We start from the raw sequence: 24,106 nt of genomic DNA on the forward strand, positions 1-24,106 counted from the left end.
CCGATTAATGGAGTCACTACTTTTGCGCCAGCAAAACCGGATATGTGTGTAGAAAACTATCTCGCTTTGAACTTTGTGTAAGTACACAGCTTCAGTGTACGAGTGCACCTTTTTCGTCTTAAACTTAAAGCGTTTGTCAAGGATGCTGATGAAGAAAGTAGTCCTCAACTCCAGACCAGGTTCGTGAAACCTGGCTTTTGTTTGTGGAGACGTCCCATTTTCCGGTGGAGTGAGTTTTTAATTTTTTATTGTTTTCGAGGGCCAAATGGGGTGCCAGGTCCTGCAAATTTCCGCCTGGAGGAGTCAACTCTTGAACCTGGTTTGGAAGAGGAGGAGGTGCTGGTTCGGACGCTTTACCTTTCCGTTGACCCTTATATGGTACTGAACACATGCGTTTATCAACTGGGAAATGTACGACTGCATGTTTGCATTGACACCATGGTGGCCATATATTGCAAAAGCAGTCTTGCCTCTTTCTAAAAACGTATTTGCCAGTGAGCGCTTTCGAATTGTGACGTCACTGTGGGGCTGATTCATACAATACAGAGATGCAAGATGAACGAAGACAGCGGTGCGGAGTACCTGACCCCGTGGAAGGTATCAGAGGTCATGGATGGCGGCGGGGTTGGCGTGGTCCAGTCCAGCCGCCACGACGCTTATCGAGAGGGGGACGTGGTCACCTCCTTCACTTGGCCCTGGCAGACCCACGCCGTGGTGAAAGGAAGCATCCTACAGAAGGTTCAAAGTATAAAAACTGCTATTTATAGTAAAAAATCAACATCCTTCCGTGATTATTCTATGATTACTGTATTCATTACAGTGTACCGCTTCTATTTGCATGACACAATTGTGTGCAATTTTACTCCCAGTTCTGATGATGATAATGATTATCATTCTTCGTCAATCCAGGTGAACCCGTCGTTGGTGGACGGCCACCTTTCTTACTTCCTGGGTGCGGTGGGCATGACGGGCCTCACGGCGCTACTGGGCATGCGAGAGAAGGGTCATGTGATCAGAGGAGCCAATCAAACGCTGGTGGTGAGCGGCGCCGCCGGTGCCTGCGGCTCCGTGGCCGGACAGATTGGCCGATTGGACGGTTGTTCCAGGTGATTATCAAAAACGTTCTTTGACGACAAAGCTGGTTTTTGTTTATAAACAGCAATGTTTGCAACAAACATGTCATCGATATTGAAGACTATTTAGTCATCTAACGTGTCAGTCCTCAATGTTGGTAGAAAAAAGTTTGTTTTTTGTTAACATTGAAGACAATTTAATGTTGATTGCACAAATCAAGACCGACTGGCTTCAACAGGGTGGTTGGGATCTGCGGTTCCGAAGACAAGTGCAAGGCACTGGTAGAAGTTTTGGGCTTTTCGGGGGCCATCGACTACCGGCGGCAGGACGTCGCCGCGGGGTTGCAAGAAAACTGTCCCAACGGCATCGACGTCTACTTTGATAACGTCGGAGGAGACGTCAGTGATGCCGTCATCGCGCAGGTACGACCTAGCTGAGTGATGCTGTCAATAAGTTCTAAATGTAACGTTGGCCGCTCGTCCTGTCGCCTCTCAGATGAACGAGGGTGGCCACGTGATCCTGTGTGGTCAGATCTCGCAGTACAACAAGGACGTGCCGTACCCTCCCCCCCTTAGCCAGGAAACGCAGGAGAACCTGCACAGGAAGAACATCACCAGGGAAAGGTTCATGGTGCTCAATTACATGAGCCAAGCACAAGACGCCCTTGGCGAACTGGGCTGCTTGGTCACCTCCGGACAAGTTAAGGTGATTCGGAAATTATTATTACTATATTTTTCCCTGTAGTACCCTTTGGAGGATATTTTTTTAATATTTGAGAAAAAAGGTTGTATATTGTGGAGAAAAAAATATTTTTATGAAATATTTTCAAGAAAAGTCATATTGAGAAAAAGTTTATTTTTGGGGAAAAAGGTTTAAAATTAGTTTTTTCTTCCAGGTACTAGAAACTATCGAAAACGGAATTGAAAATATGGGAGGTAAGCTTTCTGGTACTTTTATGATATTTTTGAAAATAAGAATATTAATCATGTCCTCGTTTTCCCCTCTTGCAGTTGCCTTCTGCTCAATGATGAAAGGCGGAAACGTAGGCAAGCAAGTAGTGAAGATCTCCCACTGACTTGAATGAATCTCACAGCGACATCGACTGTATTGAACATTTTTAATTCACAGCACTAGAAATCATAAAAAAAGTGGTCGCTCCCTTTTTCTGTCAGAGTACTCTCATTGATTTTTGCGAGCGAATACAAGTAGATGCATGTGGTCATGTCACAGACACTCAGCCGTGTGATGACGATGTCATCAGCGGGGGCCGTAAACGCCTCATTTCACACACTCGTGCTTCTAAATGACATTGTGAAATACAGGATGTGCAAGTTTGCTCGGTTATATGTCACGCGGGTCTTTTCATTAGGTACACCCGTCGTATTGAAGCAGATTCTCGGCATCCTTCAATAGACTCACTTCATTGCGGTGGTTATATAATTTGCTCTAGGATACACATTACGGTAAAATAATTAATAAACCCTTTCACCGATTCTCAGAGAAATGATGGGTAGTGAAGGGAGACCACATGATATTAGCTAGCTTAAATCCAATAAAAACGGCATCGAGGTTCATTTCACAGCTATATCACATTCATTTTTTTCCCACTATTTAAAGCCACCACGCGTTGATTTTCCTCAAATGTTATTTTTGTTCAGAGTGATTGTGGAATATAAAATGTCCTGAAACACTACATGGGAATTGATTGTGTCCAAACACTCACGTTCCTGAGAATTCCAACAGCTCAGTGTTGATATGACAGCAAAACGTCGGAAGAACCGCATACGCCGAGCGCCATTGAACACAACGGTGGCGTAAATCGGTCTGTCCGCTGCGGGCTGTACTACTTAAAAAAACATAATTCCACGGGCAAACAAAGATTACTGGGTAGACTATGAGCATTTCTGTCTGACACGTTTTCAAGACCATTAAAAATAATTTACGCAAAGGTAAAAAGCACGATTTTTGTAAACAGTGATGACAGTGTTGTTTTGGGTGAACACGGTGACAACATCCAACATGCGCATTTCTTTAAAAAGATCAGAAATGTGTAGTGAACCGGAAGTATTGTTTTACTTTCAAGCCTATTTACTTCCTTTAATTAACCTACTGTAGAATTTTTGCGTAGCACTGAATAATCTGGTTTTACTGAAGACAATCTTCATTCGAAAGGACATAATCATAACATTATTTATAATCCTAAAAACAATTTAAACCCATCAGTGAACTTAACATGCGCTTTCGTAAAAATGTCAGGAAATCAAGTTTCCAATGTTTGTTTTTTTTCTCCAACAGGCGATTTAGTTTTAAATGACGTTTTTTGTAACACTTGCAACATTTTGGCATCTACATATTGTCGCAATTTTTATGGCTGACACAAAGTGAATGCTGTTGCTGTTATTTGAAGTGCTTTGGCAGTGGCGATAACAAGGCAACACTTTGAACAACAAAGTGCATGAGTAAAGAAATTAGAGCAGCTCAAGGGTGACTTTTTTCCCCCCGTCCCCACTCCTGTGTACACCGGGGCGACTCAAGATTTTATGGTCCAGTTTCCGAGGATCCCCTTAGGCTACTTACATAAGAAGTTGCTTATTTTTGAGGGGGGGGGTCAAGAATAGTGAAGATAACAAATTTATGTTTCAATAATTTGGGGGATTAAAATGAAAACACTTAAAAACACTCCCAGGGTCCAGAGACCCGAGTTTGAGACCCACCAGTGCACACTACGGCAGAGAAACAAGCTCATTGGTGCTTTACACTTGAAAACATGCACAATGCGGTAAATGGTGAGGAGGTGAACGGCGAACACACCGAGAGCGGACATTTACTGTCAGGAGGCCGGCGATACACTCTTGCCGTTGCCGCCGGCGGCCACCAAGCTCCAGGCGGGCACGGGGCAGGTCCAAGCGCGGTAGACAAGCACCAGGCCCAGTCCCAGCGCCCAGGTGCGCACGGGCGACAGCAGAAAGGCCAAAAGGCCGTACGTCTCCAGCAGGAAGTAGCACGAATGGGCCTGCCAGGCCAGCAGCAACAGCATGAGCAGGTGCACCGCCAGGCACCGCCAGCGGCAGCCTGGGCGCAGCAGCAGCGAGCGGAAGGTGTTGCCACGGCAACGCTGATGGAGGGTCCAGCACAGGTACAGGGTGAGCGGCATGTTGAAGAACAACAGCTGCGGGGAAGAGCAGGAAGTTGTAGTTTAGTCATTTTTATTCATTAATCTGAATTTTCTATTTTGGTCGACATTTCAGTTTTTAGAGATATAAAATGCATGATTTTGTTGTAAAACTGTATCATCATTTGCACATCTGCTCACCTGAATGACACCAACCACGTAAGTAAGGCTGCCCTCCAGGAAGTGTCCGTTGATGAACACCCCGAAGGAAAAGCAGGCACCACTATGGCCGTCGATCAGCTCGCCGATGAACCACGGGCCTGAGAGCGGAAAGCTCAGTTTGACTTTTTTTTTTACTACTCATATTGAACCCCATGCGCATTGCGGTGGAACCGGGTCGACTCACCTAAAGCCGTGCACAGGTTGAAGAGCAGCAGGGAGTAGAAGAAGGAGTCCACCTTACTGAGCAGCCGTAGTGACACGCAAGCTCGTGAGGACCACCCTGCTAACAGCGGACGTTCAATCAAGCTAGTGTAGCGCACTTGATGATACGGCTGGAGGCTGCGGGGTCTCACCTCGACTGGGCGGGAAGTGGCGCACAAATCTGAAGGACAGTAGCAAGGCCACGTTGACCAGCACGGTGATCACAAAGATCGCCCGGCCCACCACGTAATGATCCGTGAGCAGGATGAAGGACTGCCCAAAACTAAAACTCGGAGTCATGCCATCACTGGCCAGCGAGAACTGCTGCTCCCGTGCACTCTGGCGGCCCATCGAGTCCTGAATAAATTGTATATTTGTACTCATCATTTTTATGTATCTTCCAGCATCGATTATTATTGAATGTTTGTCGCCATTTCCTGTTCTGTGCTTGTCATCACACTTTTCCTCTTGTCAGCAGCTATACACTGGTGTGCTAAATCCTCGTGACGTCCCCTATGCTGACGCCACGTGCAATGTGGACTGACCTCCACCTCGACTCGGACGGTGTGCAGCCCGGTGATGTATCGCGACGGGTCCCAGGGCAGCACATAGAGGGGGCCACCGGCAGGGTGGCATTCGCCCAACGCCTCGTTATCCACGCTGACACGCACCACGGTGATGGCGGCCTCAGAGAAGGCGAGGATCCTGTTAAGGCATTACGGTATACCATAAAAGAGGTAAGGTACTAATAATGTCATTTATGATAATAATTTTAAAAGTATATATTTCATATTACATTATGTGATGAAAACAAATTATTGAAATAAATAGTTATTTTTTTAATATTAGAAAAAAAATATGTATTTAGAAAAATATTCAAATGCAATGAAATAAAAACCTTTTTTTTTTTTATTACTTATGAAAGGATGAGGCAGAAGAGCCTACCTGATGTGCGTGGACCTCCGTATGCGGTCCAAAGGTTCCCGGACGGGGTGCAGGTACTGCACGTCCTTGGGGTTGGTGATGACAACTGCTGGCCACTTTTCAAACCTCAGGTCGGAGAAACTCAGCAGGTCGTGGTCAAAGGCCAGAACCCTGTACCTGCATGGAGGCAACACTTCTCACTTCAGCCGCATCAGGGCCTTGCGGTCTTCTCACATTTTGATGACCGTTGATGGTCCATCTCAATGGGGAACCGAGACGTACCTGCGGTTGTCCATCCAATCACCCAGCTCCAGTTCCAAGGTGCCGTGTGGATGCCGACTGTGCAGGACAGGCATCAGGCCACCCAGCGTGTGCAGGTGGCCGCACAGGTAGGCCACGGCTGACCTAAAGCAAGCAACAAGCCAAGATGGTGAACTTGTTGAAGAGGAGGCCTTTGGAAATGTGCGCCCACCTCATGAGCTCCCGCACCCCCGGAGACGGCGAAACAATGGTGGAGGTGGTGTAGTGGCCGAACCAGACCGACTGGTTGCTTTTGAGACTCTCAGCTCTGAACGCGTCCAGCGTGTCCATCTGAGTCTGCACCACAACAACAATTGTTTTTTTTCACTCGTAAAGTAAATCAAAATAAAAAAACATTTGATGGAATGATTGACCAACTTCGTGCGGACCGGTGCGACCCACCTGATTGAGGATCCCGAAGAAATTGTACGGCCTCTTGGGTCCGGGCGTCAGAGTGGCATCGGCGCATACGAAGGAGTAGTTTCCGAAGGGCGTGGTATGCACGTAGTGGAAGGAGCCCACCTTCTGATTGGCCGAGTATTTTCTAAAGAGCACACAGAAGCGCCGCTGATGTTTGTTTAACACGCTCAGCGTATTTCTTCCAGTGGCGTGAAATGATGCGCGTACCAACCGGTAATAGTTGTTGACACTGTCCAGCGACATGATGTTGAAGGCATCTGTAGTACACAAACATTGACTTTAGAATTTTAAAGAAAGAAATTGCATTTATGTTTTATATAGAAGAATATCGACAAATAATAATTGTACATGACAAAAATGCTTAAAAAATGAGAACGTAAGTACACAAAAATGACATGTGAATAAAAATATTTGACATCATGTTTTTTTCCCAAAAATATGATATGACATGATTACGCAGAGCTAACGATTTTTTTTTTTCTGTCCATCGGCTTTTTGGTTATACAAGTAGCAGGCTACTTCCTGATTAGTAGAGGATGCCCAGCAGAGCAAACACCAAAATCACAGCACTGTTAAAATAAACAACAGAGTGCTTGATAAATGTATAATTTTCCTCTAAGGAATTGAACAAGACTAACATGGCCTCTAAAGCAAAAACGCTTGTCCTCGACAAACGAGACAAGCTCAGATTACAATTCTAATTGCGCTATAAAAGGAAAGGATGACCCTTCCTCATTTGTGCGCGGGGATCTGGTTTCACTTCCAAGGAGTGCTTATCCAACACAAGCGGAAGACAAGAGGAGGACACTCAAACACTTCCTGTCTTGGGGCTAAAAACGCAGCTCTACCACATTCATGTGTCCTAACCAAGTCTTTGGAAATTTTAAAAGGAGACAAACAATAGTTTGCCTTATTTATTTATTTTTAATGAACCCATTTTGTGGGGGTGGTGCTGTCTAATGCAAATGAGTCACTTCTCACCCGCCCCTAGCCTCCACTTCAGGGGCAACGACGAGAGTGGATGTTGTTACCGTGACGACTGTGCGACAGAGCTGGTGGGCGTCCATGTAGTCAGTTTCATTGTCCTAGTACAGAGTTGTTCATAAACAGAGGCTCGGTGGCCCGAGGCCACTATGTGACTGCGACGGGCCAATCCAAGTTGTCTGTGGACACTTTCAAAAATAGACTTTTCTGTTCAGGAAGGCATTCTGAAGTTGACCTTTGCTTTTCAGTGATTTCTTGTTTTGCTTGCGTTTGTATCTTATGTTTTGTTGCTTCCATTTTGGAAGCACTTGGAGATTATTTTTAGGAAGTGCAACAAATAATAGCGTTACGGTGAGGGTCATGTGTTACCGTGATTTCCCCGGATGTCAATCCACCGCGTGCGCTTCATCACGCCGGACCTTTTGAGGATGTTGTGGTAGGCCTGCCATTCCACTTCATGCTGGAGGGAGCCCACCTTGCTCTCCGTCTTGGCATCGGTCAGGTCCCCTTGGAGAAACAGAAGATTTCAGTGGTAGGAATCCATCCATTTCAATTGATGCTAAGATGTTTTTTTTTTTTTTTAAATTACCTGTCGCGAGCACTAATGATGGCTTGATCACCTCAATGGTGTTGGTGCAAAACTTCTCAAAGTCGGGAATCCGTCTCGGGTCGTGGAAGCGGCTGATGTGGATGTCGGACACCTGGAAGAGCAGACGTGACATTTGTAAAACTGAGTCTGGATATAGAATTAGGAACTTGGCCATGTTACCGATGTATATTAACTAGAAAAATACATACATACATACATACATACATACATACATACATACATACATACATACATACACGTTAATACGTTTAAAAAACGAAAAGAATCCCACCTGTACAAACCAGAATATGTTATCCAGCTGGTCGCCGGGAAACGGCGGGGAACTTCCCCGGTCGCTTCCGTCCTGGCCCCGGACGCTCCGTTTCGGGTGCCAAGCCGTGTCGTAGCTGTCCAGCACCCAGGATGTGAGGCAGGCCACGGCCAGTCCGACGAGAACCAAGGTGCTGAACAGCTTCAGCATCCTCCAGCCGTGGCGAGACTGGGGGGAGAGGACTAGCTGCCGTCGTCGTCGTCCGCCCCGCACGGGACAAAAACCTCTGGCTACCGTCTTGTCACTCCTAACCTAAAGACGCCAATGTGAAAGAAATTAACACATGATGGTGGGCGAAGTGGCTAGGGGGCGGTGGGGGCTCAGAGCGTTCGTGTGGGCGCCATCCTCCACGCGATAGAAGCATCGAGGCACCGGTTCCTGTCGCCAGCTGGCCCGGAGTGACTGCCGTCCTATGGGGAAGGAGGAAGTCGTTTAGCTCGAGTTAGCTTAACTGTAGTTAACTCGTTTGGTTAGCCGCCTGTCAGCTAACACCAACAGCGCACAAACCCGGCTGGAAGTAATGACGTCATCGTCACGTAGTTAACGTGCAAACGGCAGATTGATGACCTTTTCAAAATTATTAAGACTCACTTGTATTATTTTATTGTTATTTTCTCAAACAGAGTAATACAGTACTCTTTGAAAGAAATAAATATTCAAAACTAAAATTGATATGACAGCGTGTAAAAGGCTTTGATATTTCAATGTTCAACCATTTTGAAAAACCCATCATGAAAATCAATATTGTGAAAGAATATGTTCTATCACAGCAACGTATTCTTTTTTTGTATAATCGTAGATCCAGTAATCTTTAATTATATTACATGGTACAGGACGCTGACATATCTCGCCTCTATCTTTCTGCTACGGATCACCAAACGGGACAAACATAGCGAATTGGAAATTTATAGCGCAATGACCATGGTAACAATATATAATGCACTTACATTCTTTCTTATGGGAGCACAATAAGTTGTTTGTGATGACATTTTGCTTGCACCTCAGCTGAAGAAATTGTTGATAGCCTTAGTGTGGTATCTCAGATGCACTGTTGTGCATTTGCATCAAAGGTCACTTCATTCTATTAGTTCACCAGTAGATGTCACTAGATAATACACAATGCCCCTTTAAAAACGAATTCATATTTAAAGTCTTTAAATGTAAATATCAGTACATTTTCTACAGCTTGTAAAATCGAAGACTTGCCAACCACACAGGAAGGCCGAAGCCAGAATCGAACCCACAACCTCCGCAGTGAGAATGATGTGCTAACCAGTGCTCAGCCGTGGCGTGTTAAATTTAAAATCATTTTCTTTTGAGGTATGAATTCGTGTGTGTTTATCAGCTGGTTTTGGCATTTTTAGACGGTTAAAATGCGTGCGTATGCGTATACTATTCGCTACCATAGGTCGGTGTGATGACGACGCGCGCGAACGCGCTTTTCGCTCCCGTGCGCGTGTTCGGCTGGCTTGTTGCGAGGGCTTGAAGCCCCGGGGGCGCGCACGTAGGAAGTCCCGTCGATTCACGTCACGTCGAGTCACGTCACGGGTCCGCATCGACCGACACAAGAGATGCTGAGGTGACAACCCCGGAGCAAGAGAAACCGATTTCAAAGGCTTTCCGCACTCATTTTCCGTCTCCACGCCACGATGGGATCCAGTTCCGCGTCGTTCCGAGCCTCCTCCGTGGATGTAGCGGCCCTTCACTAACCACACCCGGGCTGCTCGTTTTCGGATCAAGGCGAGGTAAAGACCTTCGCTTTGCATTCCCGCGCCACGCCATTTTCCCCCAGCCTTGCTGTTTGTGTTGCCACGCTTGATAGCGTTTGTCTCCATGCCAGCGTTCGAGTCAGTCTGATGCTTTGGCAACGTTTTCCCCACGCAACCGTTGCTGTGTCCACGGCCACTGCGGCGGCTGTGCATCCCCCCACTTCCCTCGACCCCACTCACAAAACACGACACGCCGCTCGCTTTGCGTTGTGGCTGTGTTCATGTGAACGCGTAGTACGGCCACGCGTGATTTGGACGCAGGCGGGTCCACTTGACGCCACGGCCTCGTACTGCGTGGGTCAGCTGAGCTGCATGCATGCATGATGCTGGCTGGATGGTGGGTGTGGGGAGGAGGTCGACTCACGCTGGCTCCACACCAACATGTGCAGCAGAAATTGGATTTATATTTGAATTTACGTGACAATCTTTTTATTTATTGCCCAAGTCGTTTTTGGCTGTACATCTGCATCAAAATGTTATTAGTTTTTTCCCCGCATATATTTTAATAGTAAAATTCCATTTACTGCTACTCATTTGCATGAAAATATTTTCCTAATTTCCCCTGTATATTTATTTCGAAAATACATACATACTCCGTTAACCATTTCTAGGAAACTATTTTCGTGACACTCTGCTTCACATACGTTCTAAAAAGTAAATTTCAGTTATGTTTGTATGAAAGCGTCTTTGAATGAATTTGAAATGCTAAGAAGTGTATAACCATTTCTAGGAAACTATTTTCGTGACACTCTGCTTCACATACGTTCTAAAAAGTAAATTTCAGTTGTTTGTATGAAAGCGTCTTTGAATGAATTTGAAATGCTAAGAAGTTACACATACACGATCAGGGCACTTCATTCGGTACCCCTAATGGCACAATGTAATAAAATAAAGCTGCGAATGAAATACAAATTTAATATCTGACTGCGTGTTTATGATTGTAGCTGTAGTTTGCGCTGCATCACACTGAGAGCCACTGTGGCACTGGACGGTGGTCGCCATGGAGACGGTACGAGGATGGTGGGGGTCACGGTCGTGTGTGATTCATGGCGGTCTTGGAGGATGGTGTCGCTTTTACAGTCTGCTGCTTTTTGGCCGCTTGTTGTTCTGATGGAGAAGTTCCCCCAACACATTTTCAAAGTGAATCCATCTGACGCTCACAGAGTTGATGTCTGACGAAATGTTGGTGTCATTTCATCCACAATGCACTCAGATTTTTGTTCAACTTGTTTACGAGGGAGCACAGTCGTGTGTCCAAAGATGACAATCCATCATCGCGATGTCTCCTCCACGTTCTGATGCGAGGCCGAGGTCATGTTTCACGGCCGCCGTGTGCTATTGCCACTCCAAAAACTCGATGGATGGCTTCCTTGATGTTCCATCTCATGACTCTGATTTAGTTTGTGTGAAGGCCTCTTACGTAACCCCACGTGTTGAGCTATGAATGAAATGTTTGCGCGAGTGCTGTGTGGAAGGAAGGATCTCTTACTACATCGTTAAAAGTGACACTAATCCGTCTGTCATCAAATTCTGAGAAAGCAATGCGAAGTCAACAACAACATGGCTCGCTTCGAAGGCAGCTGCTAAAATGCGGGCAGGTCTGGCTCTTAAGCCAATGGCTTACGAGTGATGTCTGTCAGCTGCTGTCAGCTGTTTTTTCTTGAGCGCACATTTGAGCTCAGGGGCCACATTTGAGTTTTAAAAGTGACAGCTGGGCCATATCTTTTGCAGATGTTGAATTTAAAAGCTCGTGCTTTTACTTCACTTTATAATTAACGTAAAGGATTAACTACTTTTTTATTCCAGTAAAAATATTATTTATTTTTATTTATCGTTTTGTTTTTTAGTATGGCTGTGTGTTGAGTTGTTGTCATTTTTCATCCACAGGGCCGTTTTACAGGTTCCAGATGCTCGGCCCCGTCTGAGACTCACTTAAGAGCGGCGGGGTGGGGGGTGCCAGGGGCAACGTAACGGTCCGGGTCTTCAGGCGGCATGAGCGGGGGAGCGGAGCAAGCCGACATTCTCAGCGTGCTCTCCCTGGTGAAGGAGCGATGGAAAGTGGTGAGTGATGACGACGTTTTGGTCAGAAGTCACATTTGTGCGAGTCATAAGTAAGTCTCACGTTTTGAGCATATCCCCAGTTAGAGTGACCAAAATCAAGCGAGTGGTGTGGAATCCCCGCTTATTTTCAAGCAAGTTTGTCACAACATACTTGATATATTCAAGAACAAACTAATAATTTAATTAGGGATGCACCGAAAATTCGGCCACCGAAAATTTTCGGCCGAAAATGACCCAAAAGTGCATTTTCGGTTTTTGGCCGAAAGACCTAAATCACCGAAACAACACGGCCGAAACTTGTGATGACGTGAGCAAACAGCGCAGCCAGCACGCGAGAAAACGGGATAAGAGCCAGCATGTCTGCGGTGTGGACTGATTTCACTATCTCAGAGAAAGACCCACGGATAGCGATTTGCAAAACATGCAATGCTGAAATTTCAAGAGGGGTGCATCTGCAAAAAGTTTCTCCACGTCGGGTTTAATTCATTACCTGAAATCCAAACATCCCGATCGCCATTCTGAATATGAGAAGAAGGCGACACAGAAAAGGAAACTGACACCGAGCACGCCCACTCCGTCTGTGGCAAACGTTTTTGAAAAGGCAAGAAAGTTCTCCAGTGATTCTGCCAAGAGAACATATTTAATTTTACAGTCTTTCAGCAGGCCAGTCAGTTATAAGCCTGTAAATTATTATTTAATGTACACATGAGTGGGGTCAAGTTAAACATTTTATTTTTATTTCATTTTATTTTTGAATTTGAATTTATATTGTGCATTGTTGTAATGTCAGTGCTAAATAAATATTTTCATACTTTTGTAACTGGTTTATTGCAATGCCTTGATTTTAGTGAGGTTAGTACACATGTAGCCATAAATGCTGTGGTTCTAATAACTGGCATAATCATTTCTTTCGGTGTTTCGGTTTTCGGCCTTGGTTTCCTCATTTTTGGTTTTCGGTTTCGGCCAAGAATTTTTATTTCGGTGCATCCCTAAATTTAATTCATAGTCAAGAATTTTGTCAATTTCAGCCAAGCATGTCAAAGTAACATTGTCGACTCAAGTCTGACTGGAGTCTGGCGACTCGAGTCACAACGGGCATTTCCGGGGTCGCAAGTAGCACTGCGGCAGCGTGTGGTCTAAAAATAGCCTCGCCGTTGCTATTTCTGGCAATCATTGAGCTATAAAAGCGGCAAGAGGGGGGCGCGTTGGTCCCAGGGAGAGAAAACGAGCGAGAGCGACTCCTTGAGCGCCGGCCGCGTTAGCTCCTCGCCGTGTCTTCGCTTCCTATCCGCTTAGGAGCTCACTTACGTAAGAATGCTGCAGTTAATCCTCGCATGGAGGACAGCGAAGGGCACGCGGCGGCTTAGGGAAATGAAAGCGCCGCTCAGTGCTGAGAGGTGAGAGTGTAAAGGTTGCAGAGGCAGGGTGCCAATCAGATGAGAAGATGCGCGCAGCAAATGACTGGCGTGTGCTTTTTCCTGGTGCGTTTAATTGAGGGTAGGGTGTTTAGAGAGCAGCCCATCTGTCACCAAATAAATACACGTCCAATTTTTTTTAGTTCTGTGTTAAACAGGGAATTAATGTATTTTTTACTTGTTTTGCCCCCTTGCTCTTGGCGTCCAGGTGAAGAAGATCGGGGGCGGTGGTTTTGGGGAGATCTACGAGGCGCTGGACCTGCTGACCCGGGTCAGCGTGGCGCTCAAGGTGGAGTCAGCTCAGCAGCCCAAGCAGGTCCTCAAGATGGAGGTGGCCGTGCTGAAGAAGCTGCAGGGTGAGTCCTCCAATGCATCCGGAGTCATTTTTCAACCTATTGATCGTCCTGACCGCTCTGACCTGCCGACGCCAGTCACCCGAGATGATCTTTGGGATTCTTGCCAGAGGCCTTTCAAAAAGAGCCCAGCTTGAAGAGAGACAGAAAATCTTGCCGTCTTGCTTTGAGGCAGCCATTTTAAGATCATTTCCAGGAGTCACCAGGCATGTCGAACACACGTAGACTCACAAAATAGTTTGAAAACGCCAAATTTCAAGAGACCAAAAGTCTGTCATTATAGTCTGGAGCGGCCATCTTGGATTTAGAAAAAAAAACAAAAAACGTTTTCACATAAAATAAAATGTGGCCAGCTGGACAATCATGAGTATGCGAGTCACTTAAGCTAGCGTACATGTTTCAGGTGGCACAACAGACACCTTTCCTCTTCTTTGTCTTTTACATCAACCGCCCTTTATGTCCCTCCTCATCCGAGAGGAAAAATCAATAGACCGGGATCGTGTTAGCCATCTAATGGCCGATGCCTCGGGACGTCGTGCTTGCGTTGCCTCCCCCGAGGGAACCCGAACGTAACCGGAGATGAAACCCGACTCCTCAGCTCTTCGTCCAAAACTGCAGACCCGCACAGCTGTTAAGAGAAAACATCGAAGGGAGCCACACGATAAGACCGATGCTAGGCTGCCATTTTGGTTCCAAGTGGCCATTTTGATTTAAAAACGGCCACTAGGATTTTATTTCAAAAAATCATTTAGCATCCAACAGACATGTTTAACATGAGTAGAGCCAACAAAAAAATTGGGTCAGTGCCTACGAATCAAACGACCAACCGGTCAATAAGCATGTCTGACGTCGCGTGCGTTTTGTTCCTCGCAGGGAAGGATCACGTGTGTCGCTTTGTAGGATGCGGCCGCAACGACCGCTTCAACTACGTGGTGATGGAGCTTCAGGTTGGTTGCCTTTGTCTTGCCTTGTGCTTTGCTAAAATGAAAAGATTGAAGAGGGTATTTTGAAAATGCTTCTGCTTCGATGGAATATGAGAGAGACAAGCTAATCATCTACGTGTCCTGGCAGGGTCGTAATCTGGCTGACCTGAGGAGGAGCATGAGCCGGGGGACGTTCAGCATCAGCACCACGCTGCGTCTGGGTCGGCAAATCCTAGAGGCCATCGAGAGCATCCACTCAGTGGGATTCCTGCATCGTGATATCAAACCAGTAAGCTTTTTTTATTCACAAGACGTCTATTAAAGGAAGAAAATGAATAAATACCAAAATAATTAACTATGTTTAGGGAAAAAATGCTAATGGCGGTCGGGATTACAGACCCGAGTGGGCCATAATGTGGAATTTGTTCATATTTTTGCTGAGGTATTTTTTTTCTTCAGTCCAACTTCGCCATGGGTCGCTTCCCCAGCACCTGCCGCACATGCTACATGCTGGACTTTGGCTTAGCCCGCCAGTTCACCAACTCGTGCCAAGAGGTCCGACCGGTAAGTGAATAACACGGCATGGAATCATTTTTCATGTGTACCAACTCCGTCTTTGCTCGTCAGCCCCGCCCAGTGGCAGGATTCCGGGGAACCGTGCGCTACGCATCCGTCAACGCACACAAAAATAAGGTAAACACGTCATGTTGCAAAATTGTGGCGATGCGCTAGTTTTTTTTTTTTTTTTGCCATTTAATCTTTTTATTGTCAATCATTTTAAAAGTATTTGGTGCTGTGACGTGTTTGACACCTCAACCGCGGTGTACTTGTGCAGGAGATGGGTCGCCATGACGACCTGTGGTCCCTCTTTTACATGCTGGTGGAGTTCCTTGTCGGCCAGTTGCCGTGGAGGAAGATCAAGGACAAAGTAAGGCAAAAGCAATCTCAGCCGTCTCCGATCTTGTAAGCGCAAATGTTTGACTAGCGTGCACTTGTGTTAACTCAGGAGCACGTGGGCAAATTAAAGGACACGTACGATCACCATCTGATGCTTAAACACTTGCCGGCGGAATTCGGTGTCTTCTTGGAACACATCTCCAGCCTGGACTACTTCACCAAGCCTGACTACCAGGTTTAAATTTTTAGCCCTCAGAGGAAGAAGTTTCGACAACCCCGGTGGAGACTGACGCATTTTTTTTGTTGTTTCTCAGCTGTTGATGTCAGTGTTCGACAACAGCATGAAGACGTACAACGTGGTGGAGAACGACCCGTACGACTGGGAGAGGGCGGCCACGGACGGCAGCCTGGTGATCAGCTCCAGCGCCACCACGCCGCAGCATCATACCCGCCTCACGCCCGCTCACATGGGGTGCGTGTCCTATCACTAGATATTACTAGACCAAGAAATTTAGCGTTTCTGAAAATCACTTTCCGTGTTTCCTTTTCCCACTTCAGCATGGCCAACGCCTCGGTGATTCCAGGCGACTTGCTGCGCGAGAACACCGAGGAGGTCCTGCAGGACGAGCAACTCAGCGACGCCGACAACAACATGGCCGCACCTGAACGTGTGCCAGGTTCTCCGGGTCACCCGCCGCGAGCGCAGGAAGCTGATGTGTGGGAGGAGCTTGACCGTAACCGTAACCGGATACGCACGGCCTTATGGAAGGTGAACGGCAAACCCCATCATTATTGGTATACAAACCTGATATCGGTTCAGAACCTTAAACCCGATGCTCGTGTGCATTTCCATCCAGGCTGCCGCTGAAGAGGAGCAAGGCAACCCCCAGGGCAACCAAAGCCCATTCGGAGGCCTCAGCCTGGGGTCGCCCGTCAAGATGATGTCGGAGGAGCGCGAGGGGCCTCTGGTCAGGAAGCTGCGCAACATCCACAGCTTTGAGCTGGAAAGGAGACTTGGACTCGAGTCCAAACCCAATCCAGAACGCTTCCTCGAGGCCTGGTACGTTCTCAGGGACTCTCTGGAACCCTAACCCAGGCTTTGAAACCCCAACTCTGGTTTGAAGCCTTATTTTGAATGCCTCAGGCAAATTTCACGCCCTATTGCTGACTTGACACCCTAATTACGAACCCCTACTGCACTGTATTAACCGACTCTTGTCTTTACGTTGTTAAATGTTTGCTTACTGCTTGTTTGGTGTCCTTGTAGTCCCACAAAGCAGACGCCCAGTACTGCCCAGCAGCAACAAGAACAACAAGTGGACGAGGAGGGAGCCGAGGGGGCCGCCATCATCCCAGTCAATCAGGCTCTAACGCCTCCTAATGGAGAGCGTCGTGAGCGGATTTGGCACTATGACGAAGAGTTCCTTTCTGGCGGCGGTGTCGGGGGGTCTCCCAAAGCGCCGTCCCCTGCTTCTCCGGAGCACGGCGACGGGGCGGCCAGCAGCGGGGGCTTCGTGGCCCTCAACCTCAGCTCGGGCCGGCAGGACGTAGACTCGCGGGACTGGGTCCTAGTGGAGCGGCCCGAAACCAAGGCCAGTTCAAGCCCATCGGAAGAGGAGGAAGAAGAGCAGGAGGCGGAGGTCCTGCAGGAACCCGGGTGGGACCGGGGCCTGCCAAGCACCGGCTCCGGAAAAGCAAAGCCGGACAGTTTGACTTCGTCCAAGGGAAGCGCCAAAGCTGACAAGTTGGATCTCAGCGTGGGGCCCGCCGAGGCCTTGCCCCCTGTGACCCCCACCAGCCCTGCCGAAGTGCTGACCGAGGGGGTCCTCACCCAGGTAAGACCTCGGCCATAGCGACTGCGCTCTGCATTTAGTTTTTTCATGACACCGTTCAAAGGCTGCTGAGTCGGCGTTCTCGCTGTCAATGCTCATTTCTGGCAACTCTGCTGTGGTGACAAACGATAAAATTGAGAATCAGTGTTTCCCAACCTTTATTAATTAAGACAAGGCACATATCGGAAGGTTTGCTTTTCGCCACATGGCTCGGTCTCCTGTGAATAACAGGTGTTTAAAATGCTAAAATAATAATCTTCTGGTTAAGGAAGTGAAATTCAATCTTTTTGTTAATTGTTAAGGCCCTGAGGTTGGGAATCACTTTTTTTATGGGATGACCATGACATGAAATCCACACTTTGAATAATCGGCTTAGAGCACGAAGGACTTTTGGCTTTTTTTTTTTTTTTTTTGCAGATCATGCTTGATTTGAACTTTTCTTTGCGAGTGACACAACTCATGCAAGTCTTGCTCACTTATAAAATGGCAAGAATTAGCAATGGGCATTTAACGACATTTAAAAAAAAAAAACATCAATTGACGTTGGAATCTCTCTGTTTTGACTAAATTGCTTCAAATTCATCCGTAATTATAATTGTGCCCATTCCTAATCACAATTTCCAAAATTGCCGGGTCAACTCCATCCCTCCATCCGTGTCGGTAGTTTCCAGTCGGTGTGAAAGGGGCTCCAACCTCCTCCCTTGTTTCACCGCCCCTCCTCTTTCTTAGCACCCCACCTCTCCTCCGTCCCTGCCCGAGGAAGCGGCCGCCCGGACCTTCGTCCCCGTCCCTCTGCGCTCCCCCAGCCCTCACACCCTCCTCAGCACCCTGTCGGACCCTCTCCACCAGCGCCACCCGCTGGCCATGAGGCGCAGCCAGTCGGCCGACCAACACCGGGACCGCCCGCTGTCTTCCTCTTTCGTTCCGCTTCCACTCAGACCCTCACCCAGTCGCAGGAAACTGCCCGCCATCCCGGCCGGCGCCGCCAACGCCAACTTCCCCTCTGTCATACGTATAACCAGGGCCCAGCTGCAGCAGGTGACCGCCCCCCCTTCATAGCGGAACCTCAAACGTCCAGTGCAAAAAAACAAACTAAAGAAGAAAAAGTAAAAAGTCTATGACTTTGGAGGTTCCACTTCCATTCAGCTTCCATGGCGAAACATTTTTCCTTTTATTATTTATTTATTTTCTTTCAGCTGCTTGTTCTGGCCCCCCCCATCCCCGTCCCATGGCCTGGTTTGACTATGCCAAAACGCTCGTGCATTGACAGCATGCCTCTAACATGTACTTGCTCCTAGTGATCTGAGCACAAGTTGTGTGTTTGCGCCGTGTTTGGAATCATATTGTGAATGCGAGTGTAGCATGCGTGCGTGCGCGTTTGGAATGTCGACTCATGACCACAGGTCGCATGGTCTCTTTTGTTTCAGATGGTCTTTGTGCTCTCCATCTTCCTCTTCCTCTCTCTCTCCCTGTATTTGTTCCTCACCCTCTCTTCACTGAAGCCCCCTGCCAAGTTGCGTGAAACCAAACCTTTGCTGTCCGCCCGTCCCTGGTTTAGCGCTCACGAGCTTGACTGACACCATGCCCCATAGCACGTGTTGTGTGTCTGATAATGGTAGCTATGGTAACTGCATGCTGTCGTTGACCAACTAGTCTCCATCGATCACTACCCGCACAGATACAGAGTAAACCCAGTCTATTCGCGGGGGATGGGGACCGAGCCCTGCCGCGAATAGCGAAAAACTTAGTCCTTGACGCCCCGCTGAGAAGGTTTACAAATGGCTTTAGATGGCACAGGATGGTGGCAAGCCACTACTTTTTGGGGTCGTGTATCGTAAAACTCACTCCCATCTCTACTAGAGCATCGCCACCAAGATGGCGCTAAAGCACTACTTATCTACGAGACGGAGCATAATGTATAGATACAGTAATTCCCTTTCTAAAAGCCTTTATGAATCAAAATTGTCAAAATAGCACAAACTATGACAGTAAAACGCTTAAATATTATTTCAGACTTGTTTTGCAACATTAGCGTAACAAAGAAATGGCTTGCATAAGATTTGGTTTCAAAACTTGTTACAGTGTTCAAGCCCAAACCATGTCTAATACAAAGCTGTTGTTAGGCGCCTCGAAGCTATGTTGGACAAGCTTCATTTCGTGAGGCTGTTGCATTAGCTAATAATAAAAAGTGTTTTGCCGCCATCTGTGGCTTTCAGAAATGTTTGTGGAGGCGTCAACTACTCCGCTATTCGCGCCAGGGCTCGGTCACTATCCCACGCGAATAGCAGACTCCAAGCGACTCCAAATTGCTCCTCCTGCATCAGGCTACTTGCTGGAGCGCCACAGCGTCACATGTTGTCGTCTTCCAGCAACAAGCCTTTCTCCAGCAATTAATCACGTCCCCCTGGGGGTTTAACACCTTATTAACTCAAAATGTCTTGTCCCTTTTGTCTCCTTCCCCCCTCCAGTTGACGGCTCAGCGTCCGTCCGGGCTGTCCTCGGCGTCGGGATCTGACAGCGCCCATACACCGGAGAGATGCAGCGAAGCCAAAGCAGAGCCTATGAGTGAATCTCCGGGGACGCCTACAGACCCGCCGCCGCTCAACGGGGACGCCCCGAGTCCGGTGCCGAGCTGCCGAAGCAACTCCCCCCGCTCGCCTCTTAGCCCCTCCTTCCCCAGTGGACACCACTTGCAGACCCCTCCTGGCTCTGAGAAAGACAATCTAGCACCGGAAACGGTGGACAGCCAAGTTTCCCCCTCCGCACCTCGCCGCCGGCAGAGTCGTATTCCCGTGCTGGAACCACCGCCCCCGGGTTCGGCCAAAGAAAAGCTCCTGCAGAAGAAAGCCAACAACCCGGTCCCGCTGCCATCACCCTCCGCCTCGCCGTCCCTCTCTGACCGCCGCGCGCCGGCCGCCGTGGCTTCCCTCGCCAGGGACCCGCTGTCGTCTGCCTCGGATCGCTCCCAGGAGGAGGACTCTCTCATGGGTTCACGCTCGGACCGGCACGGGGATGTCTCCCTGTCTTCGTCTTCCAGCCCCCTATCCCGTCGGAGCAGGATCCCTCGGCCCGTTCACTCGGCCTCGTCCGCCGAGCAGCTGGCCGCCCAGTTCCTGCCCCGCCCGCCTCCTGGCAAGCCGCCGTGCCGCAACACTGTGGAGGGCAGGTACTTGAACGCGTCTTTGTCATTTTCTATGAGAATAAATTAACCTTTCAATTTTTTAGCAGGTCCGTCCACATGCTTTGACACGGGGAATTGGGGTTTTCTTGTGCGTCCGCATATTTGTTGCACTTAAGATGACCTTTGTTTTGCTTTAGGATCCGGCGCTACCGCATCCGAGCGGGCAGCACCAGCGACTCCGACCTCCTGAGCTGCCTGGCTCAGCTGATGCACGGCGCCCGCGGCTCCTCGGCGGCCCACCACCGCCTGTCGGCCCCATACGCCGGCTCTCGGGCAACGGGCGTCAGCAGCCTGACCAGCTCGCCGCACCACGTCCGCAGCTCCAGCGCCTCACCCCGCAGCTCGTCCTCGCTGCAGCGCTCCGTCAGCTCCTCGCCGTCACGCCACGAGCACCGCGGCAGCTTGGCAGGAGGCTGCCTGGGCCGCAGCCGCTCGCCGCCCAGCTTCTCCGGGTCGCCCCCGCCGCGCCGCCTCTACCACCACCATCACCACCAGGAGACATGCTGCAGCCGGCAGGCCCGCACCGCTGCCTTCCACCTGTCCAGGGGGAAGGGCTGCAGTCGGGAAGGCAAGTGCTCCAGCAAGCTGGCCAGATAGTTGCCCCGAAGGTGGACGAAGAACAGTTTTCGGTATTCCTCCTTTTTCCGAACCTCATCGCGCCCCCCTCTTCTGTTAACGTTTTCTAATATTCATGTTATCTTGTTGGATAACAAAATAGTGCAGCTGCGATTTCGATAGTTGGTACTGTAGCACAGTGTTTCCCAACCTTTATTGAGCCAACGCACATTTTACATTAAAAGAAAAAGCACACCGCCAAAAAAAATACTACATAATTAACGGAAAACAGGAGTGATCAATCTCATTTTACTATTATCCTTAAAAAATGATTGGTGATTTTAATAATCGATTTTCATTTTCATATCGTGAAATTGGATAATTTCCCTCGGCACATTAGCGGTTGGGAATCACTGCAGCGTAACATACCATGTAAGTCGCTTCCCCGTTTTTTTTTCATCTCGTATTCACAATGCAGCCAGTATATCGTCACTTTTTCAGCACTAACTCATATTAATGCACTCGGTTTGCATCCTGAGACTGTTTGGGCTTTTCGCTCAAGCCGTGCCGCAGTTGTACAGTTGTATTCATGGAGATTTTTCCTTTCATGCTTGGCATCGCTTAAGCAAGCCCGCCCTCTCCTGTTTTTGCGCGTGTGCTTCAATTGAAAGACAACGCTACGAAGATACAATCAGTCATGTTGAGTGCGTGGAAACGCGCAAACCTTCCTGTGCCTACTGTAGTCCCGTCGACGCAGCCTCTTCAAGCCAGGATTTATCCACCTTTTTTGTGTGTGTGCCAATATTCCAAGTATTAACAGAATTTGAAAGCTGGCATTTTTGCATGACGCTGTATTCAGACGTGCGTCTCAGCTGACCTTTTAACCCTGCCGGTGTGTCGAGCCGCCAATATTCCGTCTTTAGAGGGAGTACAGGAAACCTTCGTAGCACCACACAAACGCTGGAACTATTTGCGTCGCTCTTTTGGACAAGCCAAGTATGTGTTTAATGCTCCAATTTTGTTTTTTGCGTCAGAGTTTTGTACAAACTGCAAAAGGCTTGACTACAATTTTACAGCTTCAGCGGTGGTCTCAAAGCCCCTTTGACACCAACGCAGCGTCTTCCGCTATCAGTAGTAGTAACATTTTCCACACCATACCGACCGTACCATAAGTACTCGAGTGAGGATAAAGATGGAATGACATGTTTGTGCACGTGAGCAAAAGGTAACCACTGTTTAATTCCAGCTCTAAAGCTTCTTCTCCGCTTGTACGATAAACGGCTTCCTGTCCCTCGGCACACTAATGCATTCCTGCATGCTGAATCCACTACTAAGACAAAATAAGCTGCATCTTTTTACCTCACTGTGACTAATAAGTTGAAAAGCTTATCACGCAAACTTCATTATGATGAGCAGTTCATTTGGTGGCAACTTGACCACACCTTGAAATGATGGCAAATTTACATATTAGTCCGGTGATACTATGAGTACTAAAGTAAATGAACTTATATTTCCGCTGCACTGTACCAGGTCGGAAAACCGCCATGATAATTAGTAAAATTATCATTATGAAAAATCCGATAACCAATCATGATTAAAAAAAACTTATTTGGTCCAATAATGATCACAAAAATAAAGGCTAAGCACCATGCTAAGCTAATGTTAGCGTGTGTGATTGTTTCAAATTGTACATCCGACAAATCTGATCAACCATTCCGTTTGGAACCCCGACTGACCGAGTTTTACAAATAGAATCTTGTTTTAACGTGTGGAAAAACACCAAAACATAGTAGAACCAAGTAGGTACCGTGCAATGGAAAAGGGGCAATTTTTCTGCACTGATTGATGATTGTGATTTTTTTTTTTTTTTTTTGAGCGCACCCAATGTTTTCAACCTCTTGACTTTATTCAAATAGGCTGCGCAAACGGATTACGTTGCCAAATATTTTGATACATGTGCAACAAAAGTGTGTAGAGCTCCTTGTAGGCGATCCAATGTTCGCTGCTTTTTCGCCCAACGGTGTTCTATCGATGAATTGGCGATTGGTCCCGCCGCCTTAATGCCTCTTCTTCTCTGGCCACTTTGAAACGCAAAAAGATCCCTTTTCGCATTGTGAAATAACCCCAAACACATTTTAAGCAGGCTTCAGCGGAAGTGAGGTTAAAACAACAATAAAACAGCTACTTCGAAAAGATAATCACGGGTTTTTTGTTTTTGTTATAACCGTACAAAAGTGGCGTGCAGTTGTAGCGTTAGCGCGTTTTTTTTGTTCTTAGAAAGGGGTTGTTGTACTTTTACGAAAAAACTTGACGTTTTATTTATTTACGGTAACATTACAACGGTAACTTGCTGATTATGGCCGTCTGTTATTTAAACTGATATTTATTTTTATTTAATTTTATTAATGATTGATTTTTGTATGTGTTGGTTTTAATCCATAAAAGGTCTCCATGGGAAAGAATGTATCCAGTTTTTTTTTTTTTTTTTGCATTGTATATAATTGTAATATTTATGTTGATGATATCATTTGTATCATATCAATGCCTTGTACAGTGATTTTTTTCTTTTTATTCTGTTGTTAGTTCTTTTAAAATTATTTTGTATTTTATTTTTATAAACTGGTTATAAATAAAATACTCATTCCGCATGCATATTCAGACAGTTGCGGTGTTGTGTTGTCTTTCTCGTTCAACAAGTGCATCAAATAAATACTTACTGTTATACAATTTAGTATACATTAAAAAATGAAGTGTTTTAAGTGCAATATTTTCATTTTTTATCAAATCAATCAACTAAGGAGATTGTTCGGAGGTTAAAATTCATAATGTACAAAATATATACAATAAATGATTTATATAACTTCATTTTAGATGCGTCAAGACCATTAAACCCGAAAAGAAATGAGGTCATAATAAAAAAATACTGGCATCACGTGTTAGCTTACCCCGCCCTCTTCCTGTCA

General features: G+C 47.1%; 3 protein-coding genes across 6 annotated transcripts; 2 read left to right on the forward strand and 1 right to left on the reverse strand.

Annotated features, from left to right (window-relative positions):
- The first annotated feature begins 41 nt into the window (after positions 1-41).
- On the forward strand, positions 42-2,236 carry ptgr2 (prostaglandin reductase 2). Its single transcript, XM_037240572.1, has 8 exons — positions 42-179; positions 260-378; positions 547-738; positions 910-1,106; positions 1,313-1,496; positions 1,570-1,779; positions 1,970-2,009; positions 2,085-2,236. Exons 1-8 carry the CDS (start codon positions 143-145, stop codon positions 2,147-2,149), a joined length of 1,044 nt encoding a protein of 347 aa, XP_037096467.1. The 5' UTR covers positions 42-142; the 3' UTR covers positions 2,150-2,236.
- A 443-nt stretch (positions 2,237-2,679) lies between these two features.
- tmem62 (transmembrane protein 62) lies at positions 2,680-8,682 on the reverse strand. Of its 2 annotated transcripts, none has more exons than XM_037240571.1 (13): positions 8,119-8,682; positions 7,827-7,938; positions 7,607-7,744; positions 6,465-6,510; positions 6,236-6,377; positions 6,006-6,130; positions 5,816-5,938; positions 5,555-5,710; positions 5,155-5,314; positions 4,762-4,966; positions 4,593-4,688; positions 4,388-4,506; positions 2,680-4,243 (listed from the first exon to the last, which is right to left on the reverse strand). In XM_037240571.1, exons 1-13 carry the CDS (start codon positions 8,305-8,307, stop codon positions 3,905-3,907), a joined length of 1,950 nt encoding a protein of 649 aa, XP_037096466.1. In that variant the 5' UTR covers positions 8,308-8,682; the 3' UTR covers positions 2,680-3,904. The 2 variants fall into 2 exon arrangements, with proteins under 2 accessions (XP_037096466.1, XP_037096465.1); XM_037240570.1 differs by having other exon boundaries at positions 4,593-4,691.
- Positions 7,683-23,908, forward strand: ttbk2a (tau tubulin kinase 2a). Of its 3 annotated transcripts, none has more exons than XM_037240565.1 (16): positions 7,683-7,769; positions 11,814-11,987; positions 13,611-13,758; positions 14,629-14,702; positions 14,827-14,967; positions 15,138-15,242; positions 15,306-15,371; positions 15,514-15,606; positions 15,685-15,810; positions 15,890-16,047; positions 16,134-16,344; positions 16,433-16,635; positions 16,843-17,410; positions 18,137-18,445; positions 19,876-20,573; positions 20,726-23,908. In XM_037240565.1, exons 2-16 carry the CDS (start codon positions 11,919-11,921, stop codon positions 21,183-21,185), a joined length of 3,429 nt encoding a protein of 1,142 aa, XP_037096460.1. In that variant the 5' UTR covers positions 7,683-7,769; positions 11,814-11,918; the 3' UTR covers positions 21,186-23,908. The 3 variants fall into 3 exon arrangements, with proteins under 3 accessions (XP_037096460.1, XP_037096459.1, XP_037096461.1); XM_037240564.1 differs by lacking the exon at positions 7,683-7,769 and adding an exon at positions 9,634-9,902; XM_037240566.1 differs by lacking the exons at positions 7,683-7,769; positions 18,137-18,445 and adding an exon at positions 9,635-9,902 and having other exon boundaries at positions 20,726-23,902.
- Positions 23,909-24,106: the final 198 nt, after the last annotated feature.

The sequence above is a fragment of the Syngnathus acus genome, chromosome 22 (assembly GCF_901709675.1).
Source record: "Syngnathus acus chromosome 22, fSynAcu1.2, whole genome shotgun sequence".
NCBI classification, from domain to species: domain Eukaryota; kingdom Metazoa; phylum Chordata; class Actinopteri; order Syngnathiformes; family Syngnathidae; genus Syngnathus; species Syngnathus acus.